Genomic DNA, 26,914 nt, shown 5'->3' on the forward strand with positions numbered 1-26,914 from the left:
AATTGCTTTAAATATTAAAACTTTTAGGTTTCTAAAACAAAAATAACAAAGTATGCACACTTAAAAATTTAAGCCCTTATCTACACCTTAAAAATTAACTTGTTTTTTTAAATGATAAAATTAAAAACAACTTTTAGAATTGCCTAATATTTATATATAAAAAAAAAACAGATCCTTTATTCTTTGTCACTGCAATATTTTAAATCGAAGTTGAAAACTGAGAAAAAAGCTTTACAGAGATTAAAAGATGACACTACTACACTTACACGCTATTACCCCCCCCCCCCCCCTAGTTTCATGATTGATTCTGATAGAGAATTTTATGTTTATGTGCTATTACTGAGTGAAACAAATTGACTGGCAACATATTGTCAGATGAATATCCCTCACAAGAAGAACAAGAACGTGTTGCAACTGATGATCAGTTTTGTTGAAAGTTAATGTTAGTGTGGTTAATATCAACAATCCAATAAGATCACCAGAATAGTAATTCCCAACTAAATTTTCCTGAACATTCATTTCATCAAATAATTGTAAGACACAGTTCTTTTCCAGAAAAATCGTTTACCTTTAAGCTTAACACATAAACGATATCTTTATAAAAAGCGTTTAAGAAATTACAAAAGTATATCTTGGTCGGATATACTTTTTTAATTTCTTAAACGCCTTTTACATGGTCGAATCACAAACCCAGGCATGAAAGATGCCATCGGCGCCAACTAAAATAGGGTACGAAAAGTGCCAAAGTTTTGTTTTCAACCGCAAAATATCGTCAGCCTGATTTCTACCATAAAAAAAAAGATTTTTGCTTCATTATGGATGCGAAAGTTCTTTCGAGGGAAATCAGACCAACAAACGAGCTATAAACCATGTTTTTCTTGTGAAACATGTCTTCTTGTGAATTTTAATTTTTCAACAAAGTTTTTGACAATATTTTTAGCATAATCTTTATTTTTAAAGAAAAAAAGTATATGAAAAAACGAACTTTTATCGAATGATAAAAATGGAATTCTGTGATGTTCATTGCAAAAATAAACTTTTTTGAAACATTCCTTTTTACAAATATAGTAAAAATAATTTACAGATGTAATAAAATTTTACAGATATTATTTTACAGATATAATAAAATTGTTTTCAAGAGGAGTTAACTTCTTGCATTAAAAGAAAGTGAATAGTTTAAAATGTTTACTTTTTTAATATTAGCAGTTTTAGTTGCTTTAAAGTTCATTGCAGTCCATAATTAATAAAAGAACTTTGCAACTTATTCCATAAATATTTCAAAGATATTTTAGTCAACAAAGTAAAAAATCCAGCTAAAACAAACTGGCGTGATAATAATTAAACGTGATGTTTCAATCAAATCATGTTTCCAGATGGCGAATATTAGCGATTTGTGTTATATTTTTCAGAATCAATCGTAAGATTAGGGGGGTAAAGAAAGAGTAGTAGCGCCTTTATATATATATATATATATATATATATATATATATATATATATATATATATATATACATATATATATATATATATATATATATATATATATATATATATACACACACACACACACACACACACACACACACACACACATATATATATATATATATAAAGGCGCTACTGCATTTTCTCCCCCCTCCCCCCCCTCCCCCCCCTAATTTTATGATTGATTTTGATAGAGAATTTTATGCTGATTCATAGAGATAAAAATTTAGACCTGAAAATCAACGAAAAGTCTTCTAATTCGAAGTCAAAGTTTTAAAAATTCCCACTGAAAACCCTAATATTCTCTATTTTGAGAATAACACATTAATGATGTTTTTGTCACAAAAAGCAACACAAAAACAGCATGGTTTTTACGTTAAAAGGTCGTTAAATTTACCTTCATCTTGCAATTTTTGCGCCAGTTATTTTTATCTGGTACAAAGGAGAAGCATGTTTATAAAGGAGAAAATTCTTTCGTGCTAAATTACAGCATTGCAAAATCGAAATTAAAAACGGGACTATAATAAATCATAATGTCAAAAATTAATTATAATAGATTCTGATATTTCAGACGGAAAATGCTCTAATTCGATAACATCATTGTTTATACGTACATAGTACGTATAAACAACGATGGGTCTGTAAGCTAAATGCCTAACAAATAAATTGACTTTTTTGTGGCTATGAAAATAGCCGTTTTTTGGTTTACTAGATAACAAATTATAAAACAAGTAATGCACTTTTAAAACAACTTTTAAAAAAAAATTCAACAGTTTTGTTTCCAAAAAGAAGAATTTTGAAAATTTAATTCATAAACGTTTTATCACATTTAAAATTTAAATAATAAAACTCATAAAGCTTTGTCTTCATAAAAAAAACAAAAAAAAAACAGCATAAGAGAAGATAGTAATTATTCATCGATTTGTCTATATTCTCACGTTCTGTTTCGACCTTGATTTGAAATCTTCAATTTCATTTCATTATCACACTTTAAAATACTAATAATTTCGCTAATGGAAACAAGGTTTGTTTATCACGCAAGGTGACTGGAATTTTTTAAACTTTAACTTCGAAGTAGAGCACTTTCCGTTGATTTTCAGGTCCATGTATTTATATTTTTCTGAATCAACATAAAATTCTCCATCATAATCAATCATAAAAAAAAAACAAAAAAAAAACTGCATATATATATATATATATATATATATATATATATATATATATATATAATATATAAGAAAAGTTTCTTAGAAACAACACTTTTTAAGCAACCCAAAGTACTCTAAATTCAATTTGAAAAAATAAAAAAACTTACGAAAACGCTTCCATTTGCTTTTTTTCTAATTAATCAAGAATCAATACCAAAAAAATAAAAGTAATTTGTTCAGAAATTAGTTTTCACCGCAACGTTCAACCAACCTACCGTAAAAACAATTCTCAATTAAATAGGGTTTAATTGACGTTATAAAAATAGTTGTCAGGTAAATAATGGAAAATTAATTAAGTCAATATTTGTTATTTTTCCTTTATTTTTATTTAAGTTAATTTCCTAAAATATAGGAAATGCTAAGCGAATTATTTAAACAATGACGAAAAAGGTGATAATGATAGTAATTGGATTTTGATTAGCAAAGAGGACAAAATCAATTGTAATTAAAGTATATTTAATTGCCATAGCTTACAAAACTTTGGGCTATTGTAGGTCGAGTTTGTCATGCACTCTCACTTAGCGGAACGTTATTGATTTAGCGTCCATACAATTTAAACAAGTGTATTGGGCTTTATTTTTCTCATGGTGGAGAAGGAGGAAGGAGGTGGGAATATTCTTGGTGAGAGGGATTATTGATTTGAATGAAGAACTGAATACAGCATTTTGATTCTCAGAGAAAAAAAAATGCGTAGCAGCGGTAACAACGTTTTTCTTAGAAGAACCTTCACTACCTTCAGCAAAAGTGGCTGAAATCTTTCATTAAAACATGTGACTTTTTTTTTTTTGAAATTTTTAACGGTCACGAGCATGTTCAAAGTTCCAAGTTTTTTGTAGATCTCGCGTTAAAACAATAGAAGTTGTAAATCACGTGGCTCTCTAATGATTAAAATCTGTCAACTGAACCAACTTTAGCATGCTTTGAAAACAGACATAAAAAGGATTTCTGTGATATAAGTTTTAAAATCTGCAAATATCAAGAGCAAACTTAGTAAATTTTTGTTTTTTTAGTCACTTTCTGCTTGAGCTTTTTCAAGCTTGAACAATTATAAATATTAACTAGATGTCTGACTTCACAAAAATTCCGTAAGAAAAAGTCAAGCTACTTTTTAAAGTTTTAAAGCCTGTAGCCTTTATTTAAATTAACCATAACTCATTTTTGTTTTGCTTTGTTTTTATCGTTGCATCATTTCTGGCTGGCAAAACAAACTTGTATGGCCTAAAATTTGCTTCACTGCGGAAGCTCGAATTAGATATCTCATTAATATATATTGAGCTTGAATGAGTGGAGACAATGGCCTTCTTCCAAATGCTGTTTTACTTTGCAAAACTTATGTTATTGAATTAAATTATAAAGTTTCTTCGCAAGTCTGTTTTTTTTTTTAAGAAAATGACACAGTCTTAATGATTTTATAATTAATTTAAGAGAGTTTCAAAAATTAATAAAACGACAATGCCTCCCCTAGTTTTTGCGTTCTCCCTCCCAGGTTTTTTCTTTAAAAAGGGAGACATCGACAACGCTTCCGACACCCCTATTCTTCTTGGATAAATAACAAAAAATTGTATTTATTGATCCTAATTTTCAAAATGTACCACGTACTTCCCAGCAGAATAGCATAACAATTGGAGTTGGCCGGCCAACAAAAACTTATTGTTCTAGTTATCCTGAAGCTAAAAAGTACAAACTGCAACATCTCCTGGAATCAAATAGCCAAGAGCTAAGTATGGTCACGAAAATGATGCTTAGGAAAGAAGGAAAAAGAGATTCAGCTTCCATTGTAAAAGAACTTTCGGTTGCATCTCTGAATCAAGGTACAATTTTAAAAAAGACTGCTGATTATGTTAAAGTTCAAATCTTGAAATCATTGACTAGTCTTGACGGAGTATGAGTGTCAAACTATTAAAGATATATTGTAGTTACCACATTATAAGGTAGGTCACAAAATTTACAAATACGTGCTGATCATTGTCGACTTTCCTTCGCGATTAAAGAAAGTTGAAGCCCTGACAGAAAAAGCTCTGCTAAAGTAGCTGCGGCTTTAACACAAATATATAAGCTGGGACCTCTTATTTATCTAAACCTGCTACATGAAGACCCAGGTGAAAACTTATTGGGAACCTTTAGCCAGTAATTAGCTCAGCACAATGTGCAGGTGCGTTGTGGCAGGGCGGACACACACCGAGACCAAAGCATCGTTAAGCGCCTCAATAGGACACTTGAAAAGAAATTACTTTTACATCAGTGAGCAAAAGAGTTTCTGTTGAATGTATGGGACTTTTCCATACGCAATTTTGAATGGATGCGAGTTTTGCCTGAAATTGTGCTTACACACAACAATGAGCCGACTCGTCTCACGGGGAAGAAGCCTTCAGATGCAATAAAAGCCAAGGCGGTTGCGCAAAAACCTGCTTTTCCAACTTTTAACACGTACCGTAGGACTCGAGTAGCCATTACTTTCACCGATGTGCTTGTCTGGTAGCTGTGCCAGCCAGGCAAACTGTAGGGTGGAAGTCGTCGTGCTACCAACCTCATTAAATCGCGCAGGAATGTCGACAATGAGTCACTGAAATTATCATCGAAAAACTCCAAATTTCTTTGTTAACTTGAAAATCTTCGACTTTCACCTGTTAATTGTAACAAAAAACATTTTCTGCGTTCCCCATAAAAATGATCTCAAAGTTATACTTATGAAACCAAGAAACTTGTTTATGTAACCAAACCAAATGCAGAGTTCTTGAAGAATGATGCAATTCAAAAATCATGGTACACGTCATAAATACAGACAATCCTGGAATGTTTTAGGCAAAGATGGAGCAAGGGCACGTTACTTACTTCGAGAAGATTGCTTAGCGTAATTGCATATCTGAAGATCACTTGAACAATCGACCAACAAATAAAATATTCGTAGGCGTCCTAAAAAATAAAGTCAAAACTCTTTTAAAAGTGTTTGCATAAATGAAATATACATTTCCTTTCTGCATGTATACATAAAATAGTGGAGACTGTTATTTCATTAACATAAAGTATTTTATATGAAACTTTCAGCGTCTTGAATTAGAAAAAATATTTGACGCATTAAAAAAAAAATTTCTCTCCTTGTTAAAAAAAAAATGACACAGCTAATTGAACGAAAAAGCAAGAATATAGTAATTTAACACGTTTATCGTATTTTAAAGCTGTCTTGTTCAGAAACTTCTGAATACATAAACTTTTGGTCATGATTTTGTCGCAAAGCATAGAATAAAGTCCTTGTTTACTGTGATAAGAAACTGAATGTAGAGATTGTACAAATATTGGAAAGAACTCTTAATCTGCAAAAAACCTTCTCACAAGTAAAAAACAGAAAGTTTAATTTATTTGAAACCAAATATGTTGAACTTAATTAATTTTCAATTAAAAGTTTCTTTTTTATCAGTATCATATATCAAATATTTTTTGATTTCATTTACTTTTTTGTAAATAAAAGCTAGATTTATGATCGTTAGTTTCGTTTTGTTGCTTATCGTGCTGATATAAGTCGTTTTTTCAAACTTTTTTCAAAACTTCGTCATCAACGTGTTAAAATTTGAGTGTTCTAAGCTGCTCCACCAACAGAATAAATAATAAAACTCATCACAAAAATAAGAAAAAAATCAAAATAAACCGAAATTGCTTCAATTTGCTTTCAAAAAAATCACTCTGTGAACCGGAGAGACCACTAGGCTTTTTATTATATCCAAACCTTTATTATTTGCTTAGCATTGATGTGTATGGTTTTTGTGTTAAGGTTTGAAAAATCAACTTTTAAGTTTTCACATATATTCATCATGTACAACCAAATTGGACTCTTTTTCCATTAAAATCATTTGTATTCAGTAGTTAGGTATGCATTAGTAGACACCATTTAAGACACTTCTTAGGGATTGGACAAAGTAAAAAAATTTTGCTCAAAAGTTATTATTTTTAACCAAAAAAATGTTAACAAAATTAGACAAAAACTCGGTTGAAAACCAGCGAAATTATTAAATTTCGTATAAAATGGTGGAGTGTTTACATAAAACGTCTGCTGTTTGTCTTACACAGTTCGGTAAAAAGTCAACAAAGTTCAAAAGATCACTCCTGCAATTGAAAGAAAGATAAAAACCTTCGTCTAGAATCAGGATAGTTTAGAAGTAACTAACTATCCCAGGATTATTTGTAACAATTGTCACAGAAACCTATGTAACCTCGACATGAACAAGGTGGGGTACCTGGCGAACTGGATAGAGAAGATATCCAAGGTAAAGTTCATATTAATCTATGCTTTGTTGTTTTTATTATTTATCATTACTTTCTACTTAATGCTTTTTTTTATTTACAAACCCATTTTCTTAAATAAAAACATGGAGTTGAGAAAACTGAAAGTTTTTTAATAATACGTGCGTTGTTAAAAAATTAATACCATATGTATTATTACTTAAATAAACATTTAATTGTAATGAACTTACTATATACTTAAATTTTAATCTTAAATGGGATAAAACTAAAAAAAAAGGAAATAAAAATGAAGCTTACATTGAGTGAATAGACAAAAAGAACATACAGGATGCTGAGATAATATCACTTACTGACCAGCAAATTATTTTTAGATTGATAGATTACATCTTAGAAGATCATTAAATATCAACCACATAGTAGATGAAATTGTTGCTTTAAGTGATTCTGCTCCTGAACGTTTAAAGTCTTCCGGACTATGTTCTGCATGCTTTGGTTTTGTTGGTAAGAATTTTATTTTTATCATCATTATTATTATTGTTTTATTTTTCATACTAAAACTGATTGAACAGAATAAAGTTTCTTTGGATAAAATATTTTTCTATTTGTTTTTAAAACAAACAAAAAAATTTAGTTTTGTTTTTTTTTTTTCTTTTTTAACAAAAAATTTTAGTACAAGGAGTGACTCACATCTGTCCTGAGAGCAGAGCTGTTAACAGTCTCATTAAAGCAGCAGAACAGCTTGGACCTACGTATTTAGAGCGTCTAGCCTAAGGGAAGTATTTTGAATGTTATTTTTTTTTAACAAAAATGCATATTTAAAAAACCCAAATAATAAACATATTTTTTTAATGTCTGTTGCAAGGTATACGTCTTGAGCAAAAGAGGGAGGCTAATAATATTTGTAGAGGACAGAAGTTTCAGCTGGTTACTCTAGGTTCTACTTTAAACATTGTGGTTGGGACTCCAGACAAGAAAAGTGACCAAGTTGAACCGAAACAGGTGTCCTTCGGTATTGTTATGGAGTTGGTTAAATCTCTTGAGCTTTTAAAGAATCAAACCAAGAACTTTTGTTCCAAATGCAGAGCTAGTATGGGAACTCAAACCTGCATTGAAGAAAATATTTTTAAAAAAATCGAGGCTCTCCATACCTGGATAGATGAGTTTTATACTACTAAAGAAGATGAACTCATGAATGGAGAAGAAGTTGTTATTAGAACATTGGCTCATAAAAAAGAGACATCTACATTTACACAGCACACAGCTTGATGATACTGGAGTAAAGGTTCCTTTCTTATAGCAATTGTTGAGGGGGTTTCAGAGGGGGTTAAAGTACGTATTGTAAAGTATACTAATTTTAGCATTCAGACTTATAATATAACTAAATAACAAAGTTTTTTATTTTGTGTTTTAAATTTAATAGGATAAGTTATAGCTGGTTTTTGAATTTTTTGTTTTAAATATTTTTCGAAAAATCCAACACCCTAGAAGTTCTAAATGTTATATATGATGTCTACTTATATATACCAAGCTACAAAAAAGAAAAATCAGACCTGGGAAACAACTCAACCTGGCGGTCACTCTGGTCCACACTTTTGTAGGTATTATTATTAGTAACCTTTTCAGTTTGATTTAAAAAAGCTTTTCAAAATTATAATAGGAGAAAATTGATTTTTTTTTTCTCTCTCCTTACTTTTTTCATAACCTTGTGGCAGATTATGAAAACATTCCTAAAATGAAAGTTATTCTTGTCACTTGGAGCTCTTGAGATATTACGGAAAAAGCCAATTATGTTTTTAAAAAAAATTATGGCTATGAAAATAAACGTTTTGACAGGAATATAGTTACTATTTTGGACTTGACTTCTCTTTGTTTTAAGGGCTGAAAATGATACAAAAAAATGTGAAATTTCTAACTTACTAAAATTACTTTCCATAAAACCTGTGCTGATCTTGGGTAAATACGAAGGAGTATGGCGAATATTAGCAATTTGTTGTATAATTTCGTACTTTCAACTTCAGATTAGACCACTTTCAATTGATTTTGAGACCTATTTTTTTATACGATTCTTAAGCAGCATAAAATTCTCAATCACGAATCAATCATAAAATTAAAGGAGGGGGGGGGGGGGGGGGTAGCGAGAGAAAGTGTAGTAGCGCCCAAAGAATAAAAGTCATCAAAGTTTCTACTTTCTACCACTCAATAAATAACTAATTAAGTATCTGCTACTGATGGACCTAAAAATGATGCTGCAGCTGGAAGTGAATTAAACCCGGACACACCAGGATGTTGAATGTAATTGAGGCGCTCCTTAAAATCTTCAAGAAGTGATCCTGAAACAGACTTGTTCGCCCCTAAGAGTCCAAAAGAGCACGCACAATAAGGGATAAAAACAGCCATCGGTTTGCAAAGTATCTGTCTGCTATGAAAATGTTTCTAGCAAATTCCAGTATTTTATCCTACTTTTTTTTTTTATCGTGATTTTCTTCTGGCCTTACTTTGGTCTTTGAAATGTTTTAAGTTAAAAATTACCGCAAAGAAGTTTGTAACTACTCTACTTACGGTATCCCAAACAGTATGAAGACAATCTTTAATTATTGTTCAAAATAAAAAAACCATTTTTTAGTTTTTGATTCGTTTTTTAAAATTATTTTTTAAGTTCTTACTTCGTTTCCATTATTTTGAAATGCCTTCGTTTTTATTTTGTTTTCGTTAAACAAAAATGTTTGACTTATGTTTTTTGTTTTTCTTAACGAAAATAATGGTCAACATTCATTCTATTTTTTATTAAAAAAAATTAATGTTTTTATGTACATTATACAAAAAGATAAAGATAAATCCTTATTCATATATTAGTCAACTTAAAACTAGCTGCACTATTTTACAAAAAATATTCCATAACTACCTTTGTTTACACATTATATAGCAACAACATGCGATCCATATTGTATTTGTATGCTTAGCCATTATAAGTTCTACATTATACACTTTAATTAGAGCGGAGGATCGCTCTCTTTCTCTTTCACATAATATATCCATACAAAATGAAAAAGCATTATAAAGCAGCACTTTTGTGATAAATATTTTTAAATTATCTTTTCTACATGATAAAACGTGATATGGATTCCTCAAGATCATTCAATTTTCAAAATTATGTTCTACATTATTCTTATTCCCTAATTGTTTCCGAAGAGCAGAACTTTTATCAACAAAATTCCAAGATTAGTTTTATCAACAGAAAGTTCCAATATGACTTGAAGTTCTTTTATAACCTGTTAGGATACTAGTTAAAATGATCTTCGATTTACCTTGCAAGCAGGACATCCAAAAATTACAGCAAACGGGTTTTCACCAGTTGATAAAGAAGAAGTTGATCCATATGACATGCAGCCAGCATTCATCGCATTTTTTAATAAACTTGAACCAACTTGTGCTTAAACTTATAAAAAGAGAAATCAAGTTTGCTACAGCAATTGAAGAGGAGCAGTTGTAGGTGCTAAAAGTGAAAAAAATTTTTCCACCGAGCCTTGAGTTATCTGCTGAAGAAGATATGATTAGTTTGGTTTCACTAATATGGAGCATTGAAATTGAATCTTGGGGTATTTATACAGTTTCATCAGACCTATTGTTGAATTCATAGGCGATAAAGAGTTAGATCTTACTCCAAAAAATTCGCAGCAGCAGCAGCAAAGGGCATCTTGTTCAAAAACAGCAGTCGACGGGCCATTTGTCATTGAACTCATAGTGGACTAAATCCAAAAAAAAGCACCGGTGTTTTGTTTTAAATGAAACGAGCAGATAAAAAAAAATATAATTTTGAGAAAAATGTAACTTAAATTGCAATCTTCAGAAAAAGCTATTAGAAAGATTTTTTTTTAGGTTGTTTTGAAAGTTGATTTGAAAATATCTGTTTTTCAAATAAATGTTTTTAAATTTCATTTGTATTATTTGATATGAGAAACCAGTTTTTTTTTTTGGACCTTAGGTTTAACCTTACGCTTTTGATTACCCAACAGTTTTAAAGTCGTCATTGCGACGACTTTTTTTGTGATACAATATAAAACCTGGCGGTCTCTCTGTGCTTCACAATGATCTAAGTGTCTGCCTCTCGTTATTTTTTTATTCGAGACGAGACGAGACAATCCTAAAATCTTTGTCCCAATTAGCGATAAATATCGAGACAATTTTCAACATTCAGTCGAAATTCGGGACGATACCGAGACGAGACGAGATATCCCGGACAAAATAAAAGCTTTACAATTTCCCGGAATTTACATCTTTTTAACGGGACATAACGAGACATAACGAGATATACTAGTTAATCCTTAATGTGAAATCTAAATAATGAATTTCTGGTACAATTACTATTATTTAATTCAGCTGCTATTATTGATATTTTTATACCATCTATATAAACAAAGCTTTATCTATATTAATGGTAGCAGCTGAAATCAGAAAAAAAAAAATTTTTGGGATAGTATTTAACATTTTCCACTAAAATATCGTGCAAGAAGGGAATAAATATGTATCCAAGGGCTAAGTTTCTGATCATTTAATAATGTTTATCGCTGATGTCAGCATTCACTTCTAATGCAAGAGTTTGGTTTACACTCATATTTAAGGGAAAGGTTTTATCCAAAGTGTCTTTAACTTTTTTGATCTATAAAACATTTGACTTATTTTAAAAAGTGTACTTCTTGCAGAGACTAAAATTAGAGCATTTTTGAGTACTTTGTATCATTTTTCACTTTACACTGTTTACAGCATTTTGTGTCAAACCATTTTTTGGTAAACTAGAGGTACCGGTTTTCCCATTATTTTCAATAAAAAAAAAAAAGTAGTATTAATTTATGTCTTCGTTAAGAAAATCCTTCCAAAATCGTAATTTATCCACTCCTTATTCACCTACAGTACTGGTCATAAGTTTAGAGCCACCTGTTTTTTTCATCATTTTGCGGCATAAGTATGATGAGGTTAACATTATAAGCATAACAATGCATATAGTAATTTGACAAGGTACGAATCTATTGATATTCATGAATAATATTGTATTAAACCAAATATAATTATTGATTTTCATGAGTTCTTTATTATTATAGCCAATTTTTGATCATTTTAACATATTTTGGTAACTTTATAATGTATTGGTATCAATGTTTTGGTTTATTCAGTTGTTATTTATGCTACTTTTTGGAATGTGTACACTAGTTAGATAATGTATTTTATGTTATTTTCGTTTTTATTTTAGAGTTTAAGTGAAAATATTTTCTGAAATGGGCAAAGCTAAAACCCTTGATTCAACTGTTCGGGCCCAGGTGGTGGCTTTGAAGGAAATCAGTGGCTTAAGCCTAACTGATATAGCCAAAAAATTGAAAAAAAGTCGCCATGCTGTACAAAATGCATATAAGAAAAATTTGGAATCAAATACATTCACGGACATACGCAGAAGTGGCCGTCCTAGAATGTCAACTTTACGTCATGATAAAACCTTAAAACGCCTGGCCCTAACAAATCGTCGCCTTTCTTCCAAAATTTTGTCTCGACAGTGGCATGATGTTGGTGGACCTTTAACATCTCCTAATTCCGTTGGTCGTCGTTTGAATAAACAAGGTTTGAATGGTCGTTTTGCTATTAAAAAGCCAAAATTAATCATCAGAAGCGTCTCAAATTTGCACACGAATTTTTGCATTTTAGTGTTACTGATTGGCTAACGGTGTTGTGGTCTGATGAGTCCAAATTTTATTTAGCTGGTAATGATTCACGACGTATTTTCGTTTGGGGTCGTCAAAATGAATCATATAAACCGGAATGTTTGCAGGGAACTGTAAAGCATGGTGATGATAGCATCATGGTATGGGGTTGTATGTCATCTTTTGGGCCGGGCCAGTTGCATCAGGTGGAAGGAATCATGAATGGTGCCATGTATAGAGGTATTTTGCGAAAGCATTTGCTACCTTCAGCAACAGCATTGTTTCCTGCAACTTTTCCATGGATCTTTCAGCAAGACAATGATCCTAAGCACACGTCAAAAGTGGCTGAAGATTTACTAGCTGCTTATGGTGTTCAAGTCTTGCACTTGCCACCCCAGTCACCGGATTTGAACCCCATAGAAAATTTGTGGGATGAAACTGATCGCCGCAGTGCAGGCGAACGTGCTAGTAATAAACATGAACTTTGGAACTTTATTTCTGCCGCTTGGACTAGTATTACTGCTGTTGATTGCAAGAAGCTTGTTGACACTATGCCAGCCCGGTTGGCTGAAGTAATTAAAAATAAAGGTGGACCACCCATTATTAATATTTTAATACTCGTTTTGGTACTAAAATGTTAAAACAATATTTTTTGCACGTTTCAGTAATATATTATTTTGCTGCACTGGGGTTATGGCTTTATAATCAGCAAAAAACTAAAAAAAATGGGGTGGCTCTAAACTTATGACCAGTACTGTATATTCGGGATAAGATCTAATCTTTTTGTTGTTGTTGTTTTTAAAATCATTAATACCCAGCAAACATGTCAGCGTTGAATCAACGTTGAAAACCGGTCGCAGCGTAGAAAAAGCGTTACAGTGACAAAAACAACGTCTTTTCAACGTTGAATCAATGTCTGTTTTTGTATACTAAATCGCGGTAAATTGAAACGTTGAATAAGCGTTGAAATTGTAACGTAATTTAGCTTCTCAAAATGAAACGTTTATTCAACGTGGAATCACTTTACGCAAAAAGCCACTTTAAAAACGTTTCAAAATTTATGCTTTATCAACGTTAAAAATAAACCGCTTTTTAAACGTTACATTTTCAACGTTGAAAAAGCGTATAAATTTCAACGCATACTATCTTCTAAAAAAATCGCGTTTATTCAACGTTGAATCAAAGTACGCAAATAATCACAGTAAAAACGTCGCAAAGTTTAAGGTTTATCAACGTTACACATTAGCTGCTTTTTCAACGTATTTAAGCTATTTATAAAACAACGTTTATTCAACGTTACATATGCCAACGTTGAAAATGTGGTAATTAAAAAACGTTGAAAAAGTGTTTTTTTGCCAACGTTAATAAAACGTTGCTTTTGCAACGTTGAGGAAGTAGCACATTGTAGGTACGTGCGTATCTGCGATTTACGGCACCGATTTTAAAGATAAAATCTGTGACCATTTTTTCACCGCGTGCTCGAGGTAGGTGTCGTATTGATGGATTTTTCTCGTCTTTTTTTTAGAATTTTATATAGACTTAGATAATATTTTAAAAGTAGAGTGTTGTAAGTTTACTGTAATTTGTTTTTTTTTTGCACTTACTAACTTTTTTAGTGATTTCATTGCTATTAAAAACTTCATTCCTGTTCTGGAAGTGAATTGACATTGAAGGAGTGATGGGTTTTTTTTCTAACTTTTGGATCAATTTTATATATCTATTTTCTATGTACCTGCCAAATTTCATTAAAAAATAATGACACGCTCATATTCTATTTTTCCACGCAGTAAAGGTACCAAATATTCTTCTGTTGTAGTGGTTGGGGGGGGGGGGGATTCACAATTATGAGCATTTTGTGTATTTGACTTTTTTATTCATTAAAAAATTGTTTTTTTTAGAAAAATGAAACTTTATTTAAAATAATGGTGATTTTTTAAAGTATTCAAAACGTGATTTACACACTAACACACACAAAAAAAAACCATATTCTGTTATTAGTTGAATAAAAATATAAGCGAGGCAAAGTAATGCGCTATAAACTAAACAATGAAGTTCAATTATAAAACCACCGTAAGCCGAACGCTAATTTTTTAGGTTGGTTGCAGTTTTCTTAAGCATTCCTTATAATGAATTTTTGTCACTTAAATAGGCATAACTTTTAGTGGAATCATTAGTTTTTTATGAAATTTTCACCATCGTAATACTGATTTAAAGCTCTTTACAAAGATGTATAATAATTAAATATTTGAATAGTTTAAAAATTTTGCACACATACCTACACATTGACAATTTTTGTCTCATTGATGTAGCCATTACAAAAATAATTTGCCGTAATGGAAAGGCAAGCAAAACTTAATAGAATGCATGCAGATGGTATAAAAAATATTTTAAAGTTATATTTTACAACCTATTTTTGTTGCGACTAATTTAAAACTTTAAGATTTTATATCAAAGTGTATATAATATACATAAATCTCAGGGTAAATTCTATTTATTCAGGTATTTTTGTCTATATTTTTATTTTATTTTAAGTTGACCATTTTAATAAAATGCTCAACTTTTAAAAAAAAGTTATTTCTTAGTTTGAAATAGTACTTTATTTTAATAATGTTCAGATGTACAAAGTAATATCAAAGCTAATAAAATATAATAAGTCAGACTAAATTTAGTCTGTTAACAGACTAAATTTTAAAGACGTTGTGTGTTTGTATGTCTGTATTATATATTCATGCTTTTTTTAAAATTTCACATAAATGTATACAAATATCTATAAAAAATGAATTTCAGCTCAGTCAGTAGCAAACTTTGGACATTTTTAAATTAGTTGTTGGAGTAATAAACCATTAAAAAACTTTTGGTCGGAGGAGGTATTTTAGTGGGCAAACAACCTGCGGTAGAAAAGTTTTTCAAATTCTGCCTCAAACATTTTCAAAACATGACAGCTATTTGTATATATACACATAAATTTTATATATGTGTGTGTGTGTGTGTGTGTGTGTGTGTGTGTGTGTGTGTGTGTGTGTGTGTGTGTGTGTGTGTGTGTAAATAAAAAAAAAAGATATCCATTTAGATAATCTATAATAATGGCTTCACAATCTTGGGCTTAAGTTGTTTATTTTGAAAAAAAGATTGAAACAGAGGTAGTTGTTCCATCTTGTTGGGTAAAAGATGGTGGGTTATTTTTACTGTATTCATTGCTATTTTAATTGTTAAATATGAATAAAAAAAAACTATTATTAATGTTTTATATTAATAGTGAAGTGCAATATCAAATAAACTTTTTTCTTTCTAATTTGGGATAAGTATTATTTTGAATATATTTATTATTATTGCCTAGATATATATTGTAATCTGTTTACACTTATTCTAAATTTTAGTTTTTACATTTATTGTTTATATTTATTTTACTAAATAATTACTAATAGATAAAAAAGTATGTGAAGGATTTAACTTCACGACTCTGGAATGAGGAATCTGAAGAAGAATGTGAGTAATTATGTTTGCGAATAATTGTGTTTCTTTTTGGATTAGTCTTTTCTTTGTTTTTTATATGGTAAAGAATAAAAAAAAAAGAATTGTATGTATTTAAAAAAAAAATGTATATACATGCTTAATAAATTGCATTTTTTTTTTTTAGAGTTTCAGAAAAAGGTTTTTAAACAACTTTTAGAAATTGAAAATATGGTAAAGGATCTTCAAAATGTTTCTTCAGTTGTATGCGAAGATCTGCAAATAAATGCATTGAGTTCAATAGAACAACTTATTAAGCTAGATACTATATTAAATGACAGTGTCATTTTTTCTAAATGGGTAAGTTGCCCTGTTGCTATTGCTATTTTGAATTTTTTCTTTATATTGTCATGGTAAATTCATTTACCTTATTAACTGAAAAGTTGATTAAAGAATAGTTTAATTTTATTTATTATAATTTGTCATTCTATACATAATTACTTTTTGTTTTTTCAACTTTCAATGTTTTTTAATTTATTTAAAAATGTAAGGGATTTTATAAAAGATTGCCTTATTTTATATAATTATTTAAACATTGATTAAAGATTTTTTTGAAAGCAGGTATCGCAAATAGTGAAAATTGGTGGAGTTAACTTAAAAGATAATGTAAAATGTGTTATTGAGCGGTAGGTCAATTTTCTACACCTTTCCAAGCCAAAATGGCAATGGTTTTTAATGGATTATTTAAAAAGTGTTTGCAAAATATATTTATTATATTAAATATAATTATATGCTTTTTTAAGCATATCATTATATGCTTTCTTTCCTGTAGCATGAACGTTGGATTGTACAATATTGTAAATATTGATTCAAATAATTACTAACTTTTTAGGCTGTTAACGATTGAGTTGCGCTGTTTGTTAAACATGAAGGGGCAAACCAATTCCACAAACAAAACCAAACAAAAGTTTGCTTTTTCAAAGACAAAGTTGTATGGTGTTTTAGTTGGTAATATGTTTTGTTTAAACTTTTTAAGTATACAGATTTTTACTAATAGCATTTAAGCAAGAAGTTTGAATTTTATATTTTAAAGAGTGTCTCAAAAAGATACCCAGATGAAGCAGGGATTTATGAAGTTGTAAAATCAGTTCTGAAATATTCGCCAATAAATTTTTGTAGAAAGCAGAAATCGGAAGTTTAGAGTTTTTTAATGACATTTTAGGATATGTGATATGATTTTGTTTGTTTCTTGTGTAAAGTGCTTTTTCTAAGATATACTTTTTTTAATTTAATCTTTCATTGTATTATAAATTGTTTTATTCAAGTTTTTCAAATTTAAGCAACTACAGTTCGCTAATTAGATTGCTTCAGAGAAACTGATGATAGTAAAAGTTTGTTATGTATGTATATATATATATATATATATATATATATATATATATATATATATATATATATATATATATATATATATATTACTTTATAAATTTATTAATAATCATACTAATTCATTAACTTTTTTTTTTTACATTTGCTCTCAGACCACTAATGATAAAAGTTTTATTTTTTGGTTTAGTTTCTGTATCTCAATGATATCCTGGCCTATCGATACGATATCCTGTAAATTTTATTTTTATATATTGTATAAATATATATACAGACACTCACACACATTAATCTTTAAAAAAATATTTATATTTTTATATATATCTATGAATTGTATATTTTAGGCTTTTTTTATATTTATCATTCTGTATTACTGTTGTATTAAAAATCGATTTTGGAAATATTGCAAGTGTAGAGTTCAACAAACAATTTTGTTTTATTTGCCGATTCAAGATAAATATATATATATAAATATATATATATATGTATAAGCATTGTTTCAAGGTTATATTTCAACCTTTATTCGACGTCTTTTAGTAACGTTAAGTCGACGTTTTACTATCAACGTTGCAAATCCTTGCAAAATCGACTGCTTTAACAACGTTTATGCAACGCTTTTTTAGTAACATTTTTTCAACGTTTAGTTGCGACATTTTTGTAACGTCTTTTAGTAACGTTTTTTCAACGTTACGCAACAACGTTTAATCAACGTGTCTTTAACAACGTTACATATCTTTGCAAAATCGATTACTTTGTCAACGTTTCCGCAACATCTTTTGCGACCGGTTTTCAACGTTGATTCAACGCTGACATGTTTGCTGGGTACATATCAGAAACATTTTTGAGTACTTTATATCATTTTTCACTTTACACTGTTTAACATTTTATCTTACTATTTCTTTGACAATTATCACATTAGGTTTCCTATAATGCTTAAGAAAATAATGTTACTTGTATATTGCAGGAAATTTTGAAGTTGTTAAGTAATGCTATTTCAAATATCTAGTACTTCTTGAATAGAAAATCATCATTCTAATAAAAAAATTTTAACAAATTTCGAAGTAGCATATGATGACAAAAGTATGTTTCTTGAAACTATATTTCATATGTTGAAACAAGTCATACAAGTAAAAAACTCAAATTCAAGAAATACAAATGTCAATGAGTCCATAAAAACCTTGTTTTCCGCCATTTTCATTTATTTTCATATAATAAACCACTATTAACTAATGGCGGAAGACAAGGTTTTTATGGGTTGATTGACTTTTTTATATCTTCAAAAAATATATAAAGTTAAAAGATTAGCACAAAAGTAAATTTAGACTTTAATTTAGATTAAAAGTTCTCCATTTTTACTAAATAAAAATCTCTCATTTTTTAGATTTCTTTGAGAATAATGTTAAAATTTTTAAATTCTTTTAACCATAAAATATAAATATAAGTTTTATGAAAAAACTGTTTTTACTTTTTAAATAAATGATCATTCTAATTTAATATTATTTAAAAAAGGGCACAATATTTACAAAAAAGTTGTGAGGGGTTTGTTTTGTTGTTGTTTTGAGTCACTGTGCCTCATTTTCTGGCTGGCAAAACAAACTTGGTTGGCAAAAGATTTTCTTCACTGCGAAAGTGCGAGTTAGATATCTAGTTAAAAAAAATTGATCTGTCTCGTAACGTTTCATAATTTTTTCCGGGACAAATATTTTGAATTCCGAGACAAAATTTATTTCCCGATTATATTCCGGGACAACCTTTTTTTTTGTCTCGTTATTTTTTGCCGGTAAATTTCTCGTCTCGTTACGTTTGTCCCGGCTCATATTAAGAAAACGCTTCCGAGACGCAGACGCTTACGATGATCAACAAGCAACACAATTTTTTCACTGTTTTTATCCATCAAATGCGACAAAAAAAAGACGACAAAAAAATACGACAAAGAAAGAAGACAAATTACAAACGCTCTACTAACACTAATTACTGAAAAATATTGAAATCAGTTTAATGATAATGAAATCAGTCTGAAGATGATGAAAGAGAGTAGATGTCCATCGTAATCATGTGACCAAATTTCATATAAAAATGATTGCACAAATAAAAATTGTATAACTTATAGCTGCACACATAGTTTAAAAACTGTAAAAACTAAACAAATCTGCTAGTGTTTTTTATCCAAAGTTTTTTTTATTTGAGTTTTGATAGTTAAATTATAACAGTTGTAATAGCGCATATCTAAAGTTTAAATCAACAATATTGATACAAACACATTTGTTGATGTTGTATACGGTGGTTGGTCTTCTGCATGTTCCCCTCATTTACATTGTCTCCTTTTTTTGTTTAGTGTTATATTTATTTTGATTGTAAGTGTGTGTATAACAGTTATTAAAATGTGCACCTTTTTTTTTTGTGTTATGAAATCGCAAAATTGTTTCGCTAAAGAGACTATTTAAAATATAAATACAAGAAAAACTGGCGCTGAAAAAAACTTTACTTTTGGAATTTAAACTGATTTAAAAGTCTTCTTAACTGGGATCTTTTAGAAAGATCTCTGTTAAAATGTTAGAAAAAGTTCTAAATCAACAGACGTTGTTAATTCATAAAAACCAATCATGAAAATAAAATAAAAAAATATCCTTCAAAAAGTAAATTTAAGCAAAGACAAAGCTACTTGGCCATTTGGCCATGAAAAAATCGCGAGAAGTTTGAGTTTATTATTTAAGGTATAAAATATTTGTTGAAGGTAAATTTAAGATTTGTTAAACTACAAAACAAGTTTAAGAATAAAAAGCACCACCAAGAAATTTGAGTAAAAATGAATTAAAGTAATTTAAAAAGTAAACGAAACTTTAATCTCAAAAATATTACAATATTGTTAAAAATTAAATGTGAATAAATGGAATGTAAAAATTTTCCTGAATAATTATTTTTAGTTACTGCAGTTGCAGTCTTCGACTTTTTTAAAATTCAGCTGCCTACTTATTGCAATTGAAAATGAAGCCGCGCAACACTTTAACCTTTTTCATCTCATAAAAGATTTTTTAAAAGGAAAAAGTGTCCACACAATGCTTCTTTTACGAAGAGGATTTTAAAATGGTTAAAAACTCTTAGTTTCGCTTTTAGATTTTTAAATGCGTTTCTAAAATTCTTTTTGAAAATTTTTTGTTGATAGAGCCGTCGCACAGTAGCTACTTGCCATGATGGTGCGGCAAGTATAAAGAAGTGCTCGAGCCTGCTAAAAGTTGCACTGTGCAGCACATGCTTTACGCTTACTTTTAACTGTAGGCAGCCTAAGTAGAGAGCTTGAAGTAGATGAACTGTCACTTAAATAATGTAATTTTGTGTCAGCACTGTATTTCAAGGCTGAGCTGGTGGATGAAGAGCTGGCAAGCTGCGAAGATAAAAGTTCTCTGGAAAATTTGAAAACGAAGATAAACTCAGGCGTACAATTTGATAGAGTTAGAACATTAGTTCCCGTTAATGATAAGGAAGATGCAGAAACATCAACAAGTGACATTCAGTCACAGCATTAGCACCGTCATTTAAGTTTAAAACTAGCATGCGCAACCTTTGATGGAATTCATTTTTACAAATGATAATAATGCCTGAATTTACCTATTGTGTGAAGTACAGGTTGCACTAAAGAGAATTTGGAAAGCCGAGTTGTCTCTGGACGTAGACGAAATAAGCCTGGTTGGTGAACTGGTTAAATTTGAACTTGAAAGACTTGACAAGTTAAAATATTGTGTTAAAAAGGCATTTCTAGATTTAGAATTGGATTCCAATTTTGATAATTCAGTTAAGATGAAAGAAAACGAATATCGAAACATATCAGATTGAGTGGTACTTTTGACTCCCGTTAAAGCAACTGTGGAAGCATTTTGTTGACGAGACGCTTCTTTAATTACAGCTGATACTTCATTAGAATTTATGTTGAATAAAGTAAAACAACAATCCGCAATTGGAAAACAATTGTATACCGCTTTGAGTCACCGAATTAAAGAGAGGAGAACACCATTAAGCAGCACAGTTTATTATCTTCATAATGGCCAGGTTACTTCATTGAAAATCCCAGATGTTTTTGTACCAAATACAAGTGCCAAAAATAAAAAAATTATAATAAACCTAATAAAGCTTCTAAGCTCGGCAGATATAATTACATCAGCAGAAGTGAATAGTGATAGTGATGCTCAAATGAGCAAGACTTTATCAAGCAAGGAGTATGAAAATAAAATCAAAACTATTAGTGAAGAATTAAATAAAGTTATGGAAAAAGGATTGGCAGTAACACAAACACTTCCTATAAGGGTAGAAAGTATAACTTCTAAAATTTTAAGAGAAGTGTCGTTATTTGAAAGTGGTGCTACAAAAAAAAATCATCTTCAAAAATCATATGATTATATACGATCTATACGGCCAACAAGTGTGGAGTCCGAACAAGCATTCTCAGCGGCTGGCTTTTTATGCTCAAAAAATCGAACGCGGTTAAACGACGAAATGATTGACGTTTCATTTTTTTAAGGTGGTACTTTCAAAAATGAATATAATTCATGTATACTCATGTATATTCATATTATTTTTACTTATATTGTGTTATCTTTTTAATGCATTCTTTTATAATTTAAATTGCTAAGGTTAATTAGTAAATGAACTATTTTAGTTAACTAAAAAAGGAAAAATGATAAATTTTTTAATAATATAATTGTATTAACAATAAATTAATCATTTTTTAGTGTTTAATGAGTACTTAAAAATTTGTTCTTCACATGCTTCACCGACAATAATTTTTTCCGCTTCCTAATTAATCCCGGGATTTCCCGGGGATAAATATCTCAATCTCGAAATCCCGGGATTGAGAATGTCCGGGATTTTGCCATCCCTTGTTGTAATAAAATTTACAAAAAGTTAAATGGTTTTTAATACAGACATTGTTTGAATGACTTAAAAACAATTTTTACACATTCACGGTATGAATTTGGATTCGGATCAAGTATAGTGTTTCTTCCCGGGAATTTATTCCCAGGAAAAATTTTATTCCAATTTCCCGGAATCCCGGGAAATTTTTTCCGGGATCCCGAGATTTTTGTACACACATTTTTAATTTTCCCGCCAAAGTCAGAATTTTTTGTTTTCCGGACCAAAAAAAGTATTGCTTATTGATATTGTTTACATATTGAAATTTATTGCAGCGCATTAGAAATTTTTAAAAAATGTTCTTAAACCTAAAATCTTCGAAGGTTTGGAGTTATTTTGAACTTAAAAAAGCAGACGAGGCACTATGCATACATGTTCCAGAAGTATTAATATGCAAAGGTGGTTCCACTGTTGGATTGAAAAAGGTATTTAGAAAATATCCTCGACATTATTTTAAAAAAAGAAGAAGAACCATCAATTAAAAAACGTTGTGTACAATTAACAATCAATTTCATGACAAAAAATGTTTCATTGGGAGAACGATTGCCTAGTTTTGCTGCTATTGATGGGTTTTCTGTAAATGCAATAGCTGAATCGGATCAAATATGCTTTATAATGCGCTTTTAACTCTTCGTCCTTCCAGTGTTAAGGCTGAAAGGGTGTTTAGTTCAACTGGATTTTTTTACCAACTATAGAACTAGATTGACAGACAGCCATCTCGATGCACTGGTTTTTCTCAGAAGTCACTTTAAAATCCTAAACAGTTATAAAAAATAAATAGAAATATAGAAAAGTGTGTTTAGTTATTTATACTTTCCCTGATAAATATTTTCCCAGGATTTTGTAAATAGTTTTCGGTATCTCGGGAATGGAAAATGGCCGGGAAATCGCAATCCCTAATCAAGTATACAAAGGTAGGATCAAGGGTGTATATATGTAGGATCAAGGGGGCATTCTGGTAGGCACCCTTGATCCCAATTGAGTGCTATTAATTTTTATTATCTTTAAGTTTTCTTAAATACTTTGGTCAGTAAATGATCATTAAATTATAATAAAATGTAAAGTTTGCTATCATTGGCTATTACTTTAGAGGTCAAAGTGACAACATATATTCAGTAAATTGGCCGCATAGATTTTTAGGATCATGGGTGCATACACTTCCCAAAAGTTAAAGTATAATTAAAATTTTCATTATAAACATGTCTCAGCAATCCTTATGTGGAGCAACATTTAATATTTACAACAAAACTTCAAGAATTGCACTATGCATCCCTAAGTAGAAATAGAACTTTAGACAGATTTTGGAGGAAAACAAAACCATATGGCAAAATGAATCAATTTGAGGTCAATTGACGCAGTTTTTCCTCAAAAAGAAACGTTTGGGATTCTTATGTTTCAACTTTTCTGACAATTATTATTATTATCTGTTTTTTTTTGCAAGCATAAAAAAAACATACTGTGTTGATTATGTAAAAAGACCTCAGAAGTATCAGATTGGCTACCACTAGCACCTAAAATGTATTATTAATAAAATTAAACGATAACATTAAATATCAAAATTTAAAGATACACATAGTTTTTTCCAATATTTACCTTAAGAATAGTTATCACCTAAATCTTCTTGCAGCATAGCTTTTATATCTCTTGCATTTTGTTCTATTGCAGTATAGGTACACGTCTTATGTCATAAATAAATAGCTGTACCCCTAGTATTTTCGGCAAAAGAAAATAAAAGTTTATGACCAACTCGTGCAGTTTTATTGGCTTTGTTCCTCGCTTCAATGGCACTCTCAGACAAAGAACCAACTGGATACTTAAAAAGAAACACCATGAACAACCATTCTATGGACAGACTGTGACATTTGAATGGCTTTTTAAAACTGATCGTTAGAAATAAGATCAAACAGACATTCAGACTTCTGCTTGAAAATTTTTACATCCGGTCTTGTGGTTGTGATGTTCATATTAATGAGCAGGTCCCTAAATAGTTTGATCATATTGATACTCAAATTTAAAATTCTTCCAGTCACAGAGGGATTATTTTCTTTTAAGCATATTTGATACCACAGCATTGAGTGCTTTACCGTCATTCATTGTGGTTATGCGCGCAATGCACGTGTCAAAGGTGCGCGTAATAAACATTTTTGTTAACAAATTTGAATTCTTTGACCCATAAAACTATTATTTTCACATATAATATTTTTGTTTACGATGTTTATCAGGTTTTATTGAGTTTTTACCGTTTTTTGATCATCCTGAGCCACTGTGCGTCAAATTTACATAATTTTTTCACTACTAGAAAAAATATTTTGTCTGCTAAAAATTGCTTAAGAAAAAAAAGCGTTTTTAGATTTGTTTGAGAAAATGTTCCCTAAAGTTTACCGAGCTGCTCAACCCGCCCCCCAGAGCACTATGGTTTCTGAAACGCGATTTTTTGGCATAAATTAATAACTTCAATTTGAAGACAAAATAGCTAATAATTTTTATTTCTCAAGATTGCCAGAATGTTCTAAATATTTCATAACTAAATTTTACAAGATTAATATATATATATATATATATATATATATATATATATATATATATATATATATATATATATATATATATAGTGATTTTCATAAATTTAGACGCACTCATTTTTTCTTTACATTTATGTAAGAAAATGCTTAAAATAAAAATAAAATAAAAGTGCTACCGCTATGTTTGATATATAAATTAGTAGAGGAGGTGAAACTCTATTATAGAGTACCTTAATTTTTTTTACAGGATGTTTATTACTCATTTTATTCCAATTAACACAAAAAAGTTAATTGATAAGCTTGATTTTATTTTATTCATAAATTTAGACGCACAATCAAAAAAGTCTTATACCTTGTTAGTTGATAGTTAGTTAGTAATTTTTTTCCCCATATTTCTCATTAATAGGCCTAAATTAATTGATTTTGTCATAAAACCTTATATAAATATAACTTACCTGGAATTAGTTAATCATTATTTAACAAATAAACAAAAGTTAAGTTAGTTTTGCACTAAAAAGACGCGAAAAATGGGCAAAAGACGTATCACTCAAGCTGAAAGATGGCAAATTATTGCTCACATCAAAGAAGGAACCAAAAGTAATAGAGAAATCGCAAGGTTAATTGGAGTCACTGAGAAATGCGTTCGGACAACGAAGCAAAACTTTCTTCACACTGGTAGTGCCAGCGAGAAAGCGAGGCCAGGTAGACCCTTGTCAACCACCAGAAAGGACGATAATGCCCTTTTTAGAGCTGTCAGAGCTAATCCAAGAATTAGTTACAAAGAATTGAACATAGAATTTAATACAACGCGAAATACATCTATTTCTAAAAGCACAGTCCGTCGAATACTTATCAAATACAAGATTGGAGTCTACACTGCTTTGAAGAAACCGCTCTTGCGTCCATATGATAAACAAAGGAGACTAAAATGGTGTCGTGAAAGAAGGTATTGGATAATAGAACAATGGAAAAACATTACGTGGAGTAATGAGAGTAACTTTGAGCTGATCAATCCCAAATCTAACATAACAGTCAAAAGAATGGCTCACGAAAAGTATTACGCCAGGTACATTAGACCGACTGTGCAAAGTGGAGGAGGCTCGATAGGAATCTGGTCATGCTTCAATTACAAAGGTGTTGGTATGTGCCAAACATACACCGAAAGAATCAACTCCAGAATATACGTAGAAGTACTGGAAAACAAACTAATTCCATCAATTGACCTGCTTATGCTCAATGATGAACAATGGAAACTTCAACAAGATGGCGCTACTGCACATACTGCATACTATACAAAGGAGTGGTTCAACAATAATAATATCAAGACAACACCGTGGCCTCCATACTCACCTGATTTGAACCCAATTGAAAACATTTGGGCTTGGATTGACCGTGAATTGGCAATAGTTCAAACTTCCACACTTGGCCAGCTGAAGGACGTCCTTAAGGAGACCTGGTATAAGGTCCCAGAGGCGATGAGCAAAAATCTTGTTGAGTCTATGCCTAGAAGAGTTCTTAGTTGTATTAAAGCAAAAGGCGGATACACAAAATAGTGATTGGTTCATAAATTACGCCTACTAATGTATCGTGCGTCTAAATTTATGAACAATTTTTTTTGTCTTATTTTTGTAATACCATGTAGTTGTACCTAATTATTACTTAGTGTTTGCATTTTTTTTGTAGTTTTTTTTAAAATTTTGTATTCTGTATGTATTTATCTAATAAATAGAGAAAAAACTAAACCGAAATCTTTTTTCGTTATTGTTTTATTGTTAAAAAACTAAAAACTTAAATTCTCAAATATGAGTGCGTCTAAATTTATGAAAACCACTGTGTATATATATATATATATATATATATATATATATATATATATATATATATATATATATATATATATATATATATATATATATATATATATATATATATATATATATGTATATACATACAGTAGGGTGTCCCAAAAATATATCATAAATCGAATTTTAATGTGCGGAATACTACATTTAGCATAATTTTATCTATAAAAAAA

The 26,914-nt window shown here is 30.0% G+C and overlaps 2 protein-coding genes and 1 pseudogene across 4 annotated transcripts in view; 2 read left to right on the top strand and 1 right to left on the bottom strand.

The window, feature by feature from the left end:
• Nucleotides 1-26,914, bottom strand: part of LOC149894923 (uncharacterized) — a 156,838-nt gene that overhangs the window by 17,586 nt on the left and 112,338 nt on the right. The gene's annotated exons all lie outside the window — the stretch shown is intronic.
• On the top strand, nt 6,711-8,195 carry LOC149894925 (uncharacterized; annotated as a pseudogene).
• LOC149894926 (uncharacterized) lies at nt 14,874-17,812 on the top strand. 3 transcript variants are annotated; one of them, XM_090076788.1, is made up of 6 exons: nt 14,874-15,787; nt 16,042-16,102; nt 16,254-16,426; nt 16,688-16,752; nt 16,959-17,074; nt 17,407-17,438. In XM_090076788.1, the coding sequence occupies exons 3-6, from the start codon at nt 16,298-16,300 to the stop codon at nt 17,421-17,423; spliced, it is 327 nt and encodes a 108-aa protein (XP_089932914.1). In that variant the 5' UTR covers nt 14,874-15,787; nt 16,042-16,102; nt 16,254-16,297; the 3' UTR covers nt 17,424-17,438. The 3 variants fall into 3 exon arrangements, with proteins under 3 accessions (XP_089932914.1, XP_089932912.1, XP_089932913.1); XM_090076787.1 differs by lacking the exon at nt 17,407-17,438 and adding an exon at nt 17,643-17,812 and having other exon boundaries at nt 14,875-15,787; XM_090076786.1 differs by lacking the exon at nt 17,407-17,438 and having other exon boundaries at nt 16,959-17,342.

Source organism: Hydra viridissima, unplaced genomic scaffold, assembly GCF_058129835.1.
Source record: "Hydra viridissima isolate aposymbiotic clone 2 unplaced genomic scaffold, HvirCarnegie_v1 scaffold_1, whole genome shotgun sequence".
Lineage (NCBI taxonomy): Eukaryota > Metazoa > Cnidaria > Hydrozoa > Anthoathecata > Hydridae > Hydra > Hydra viridissima.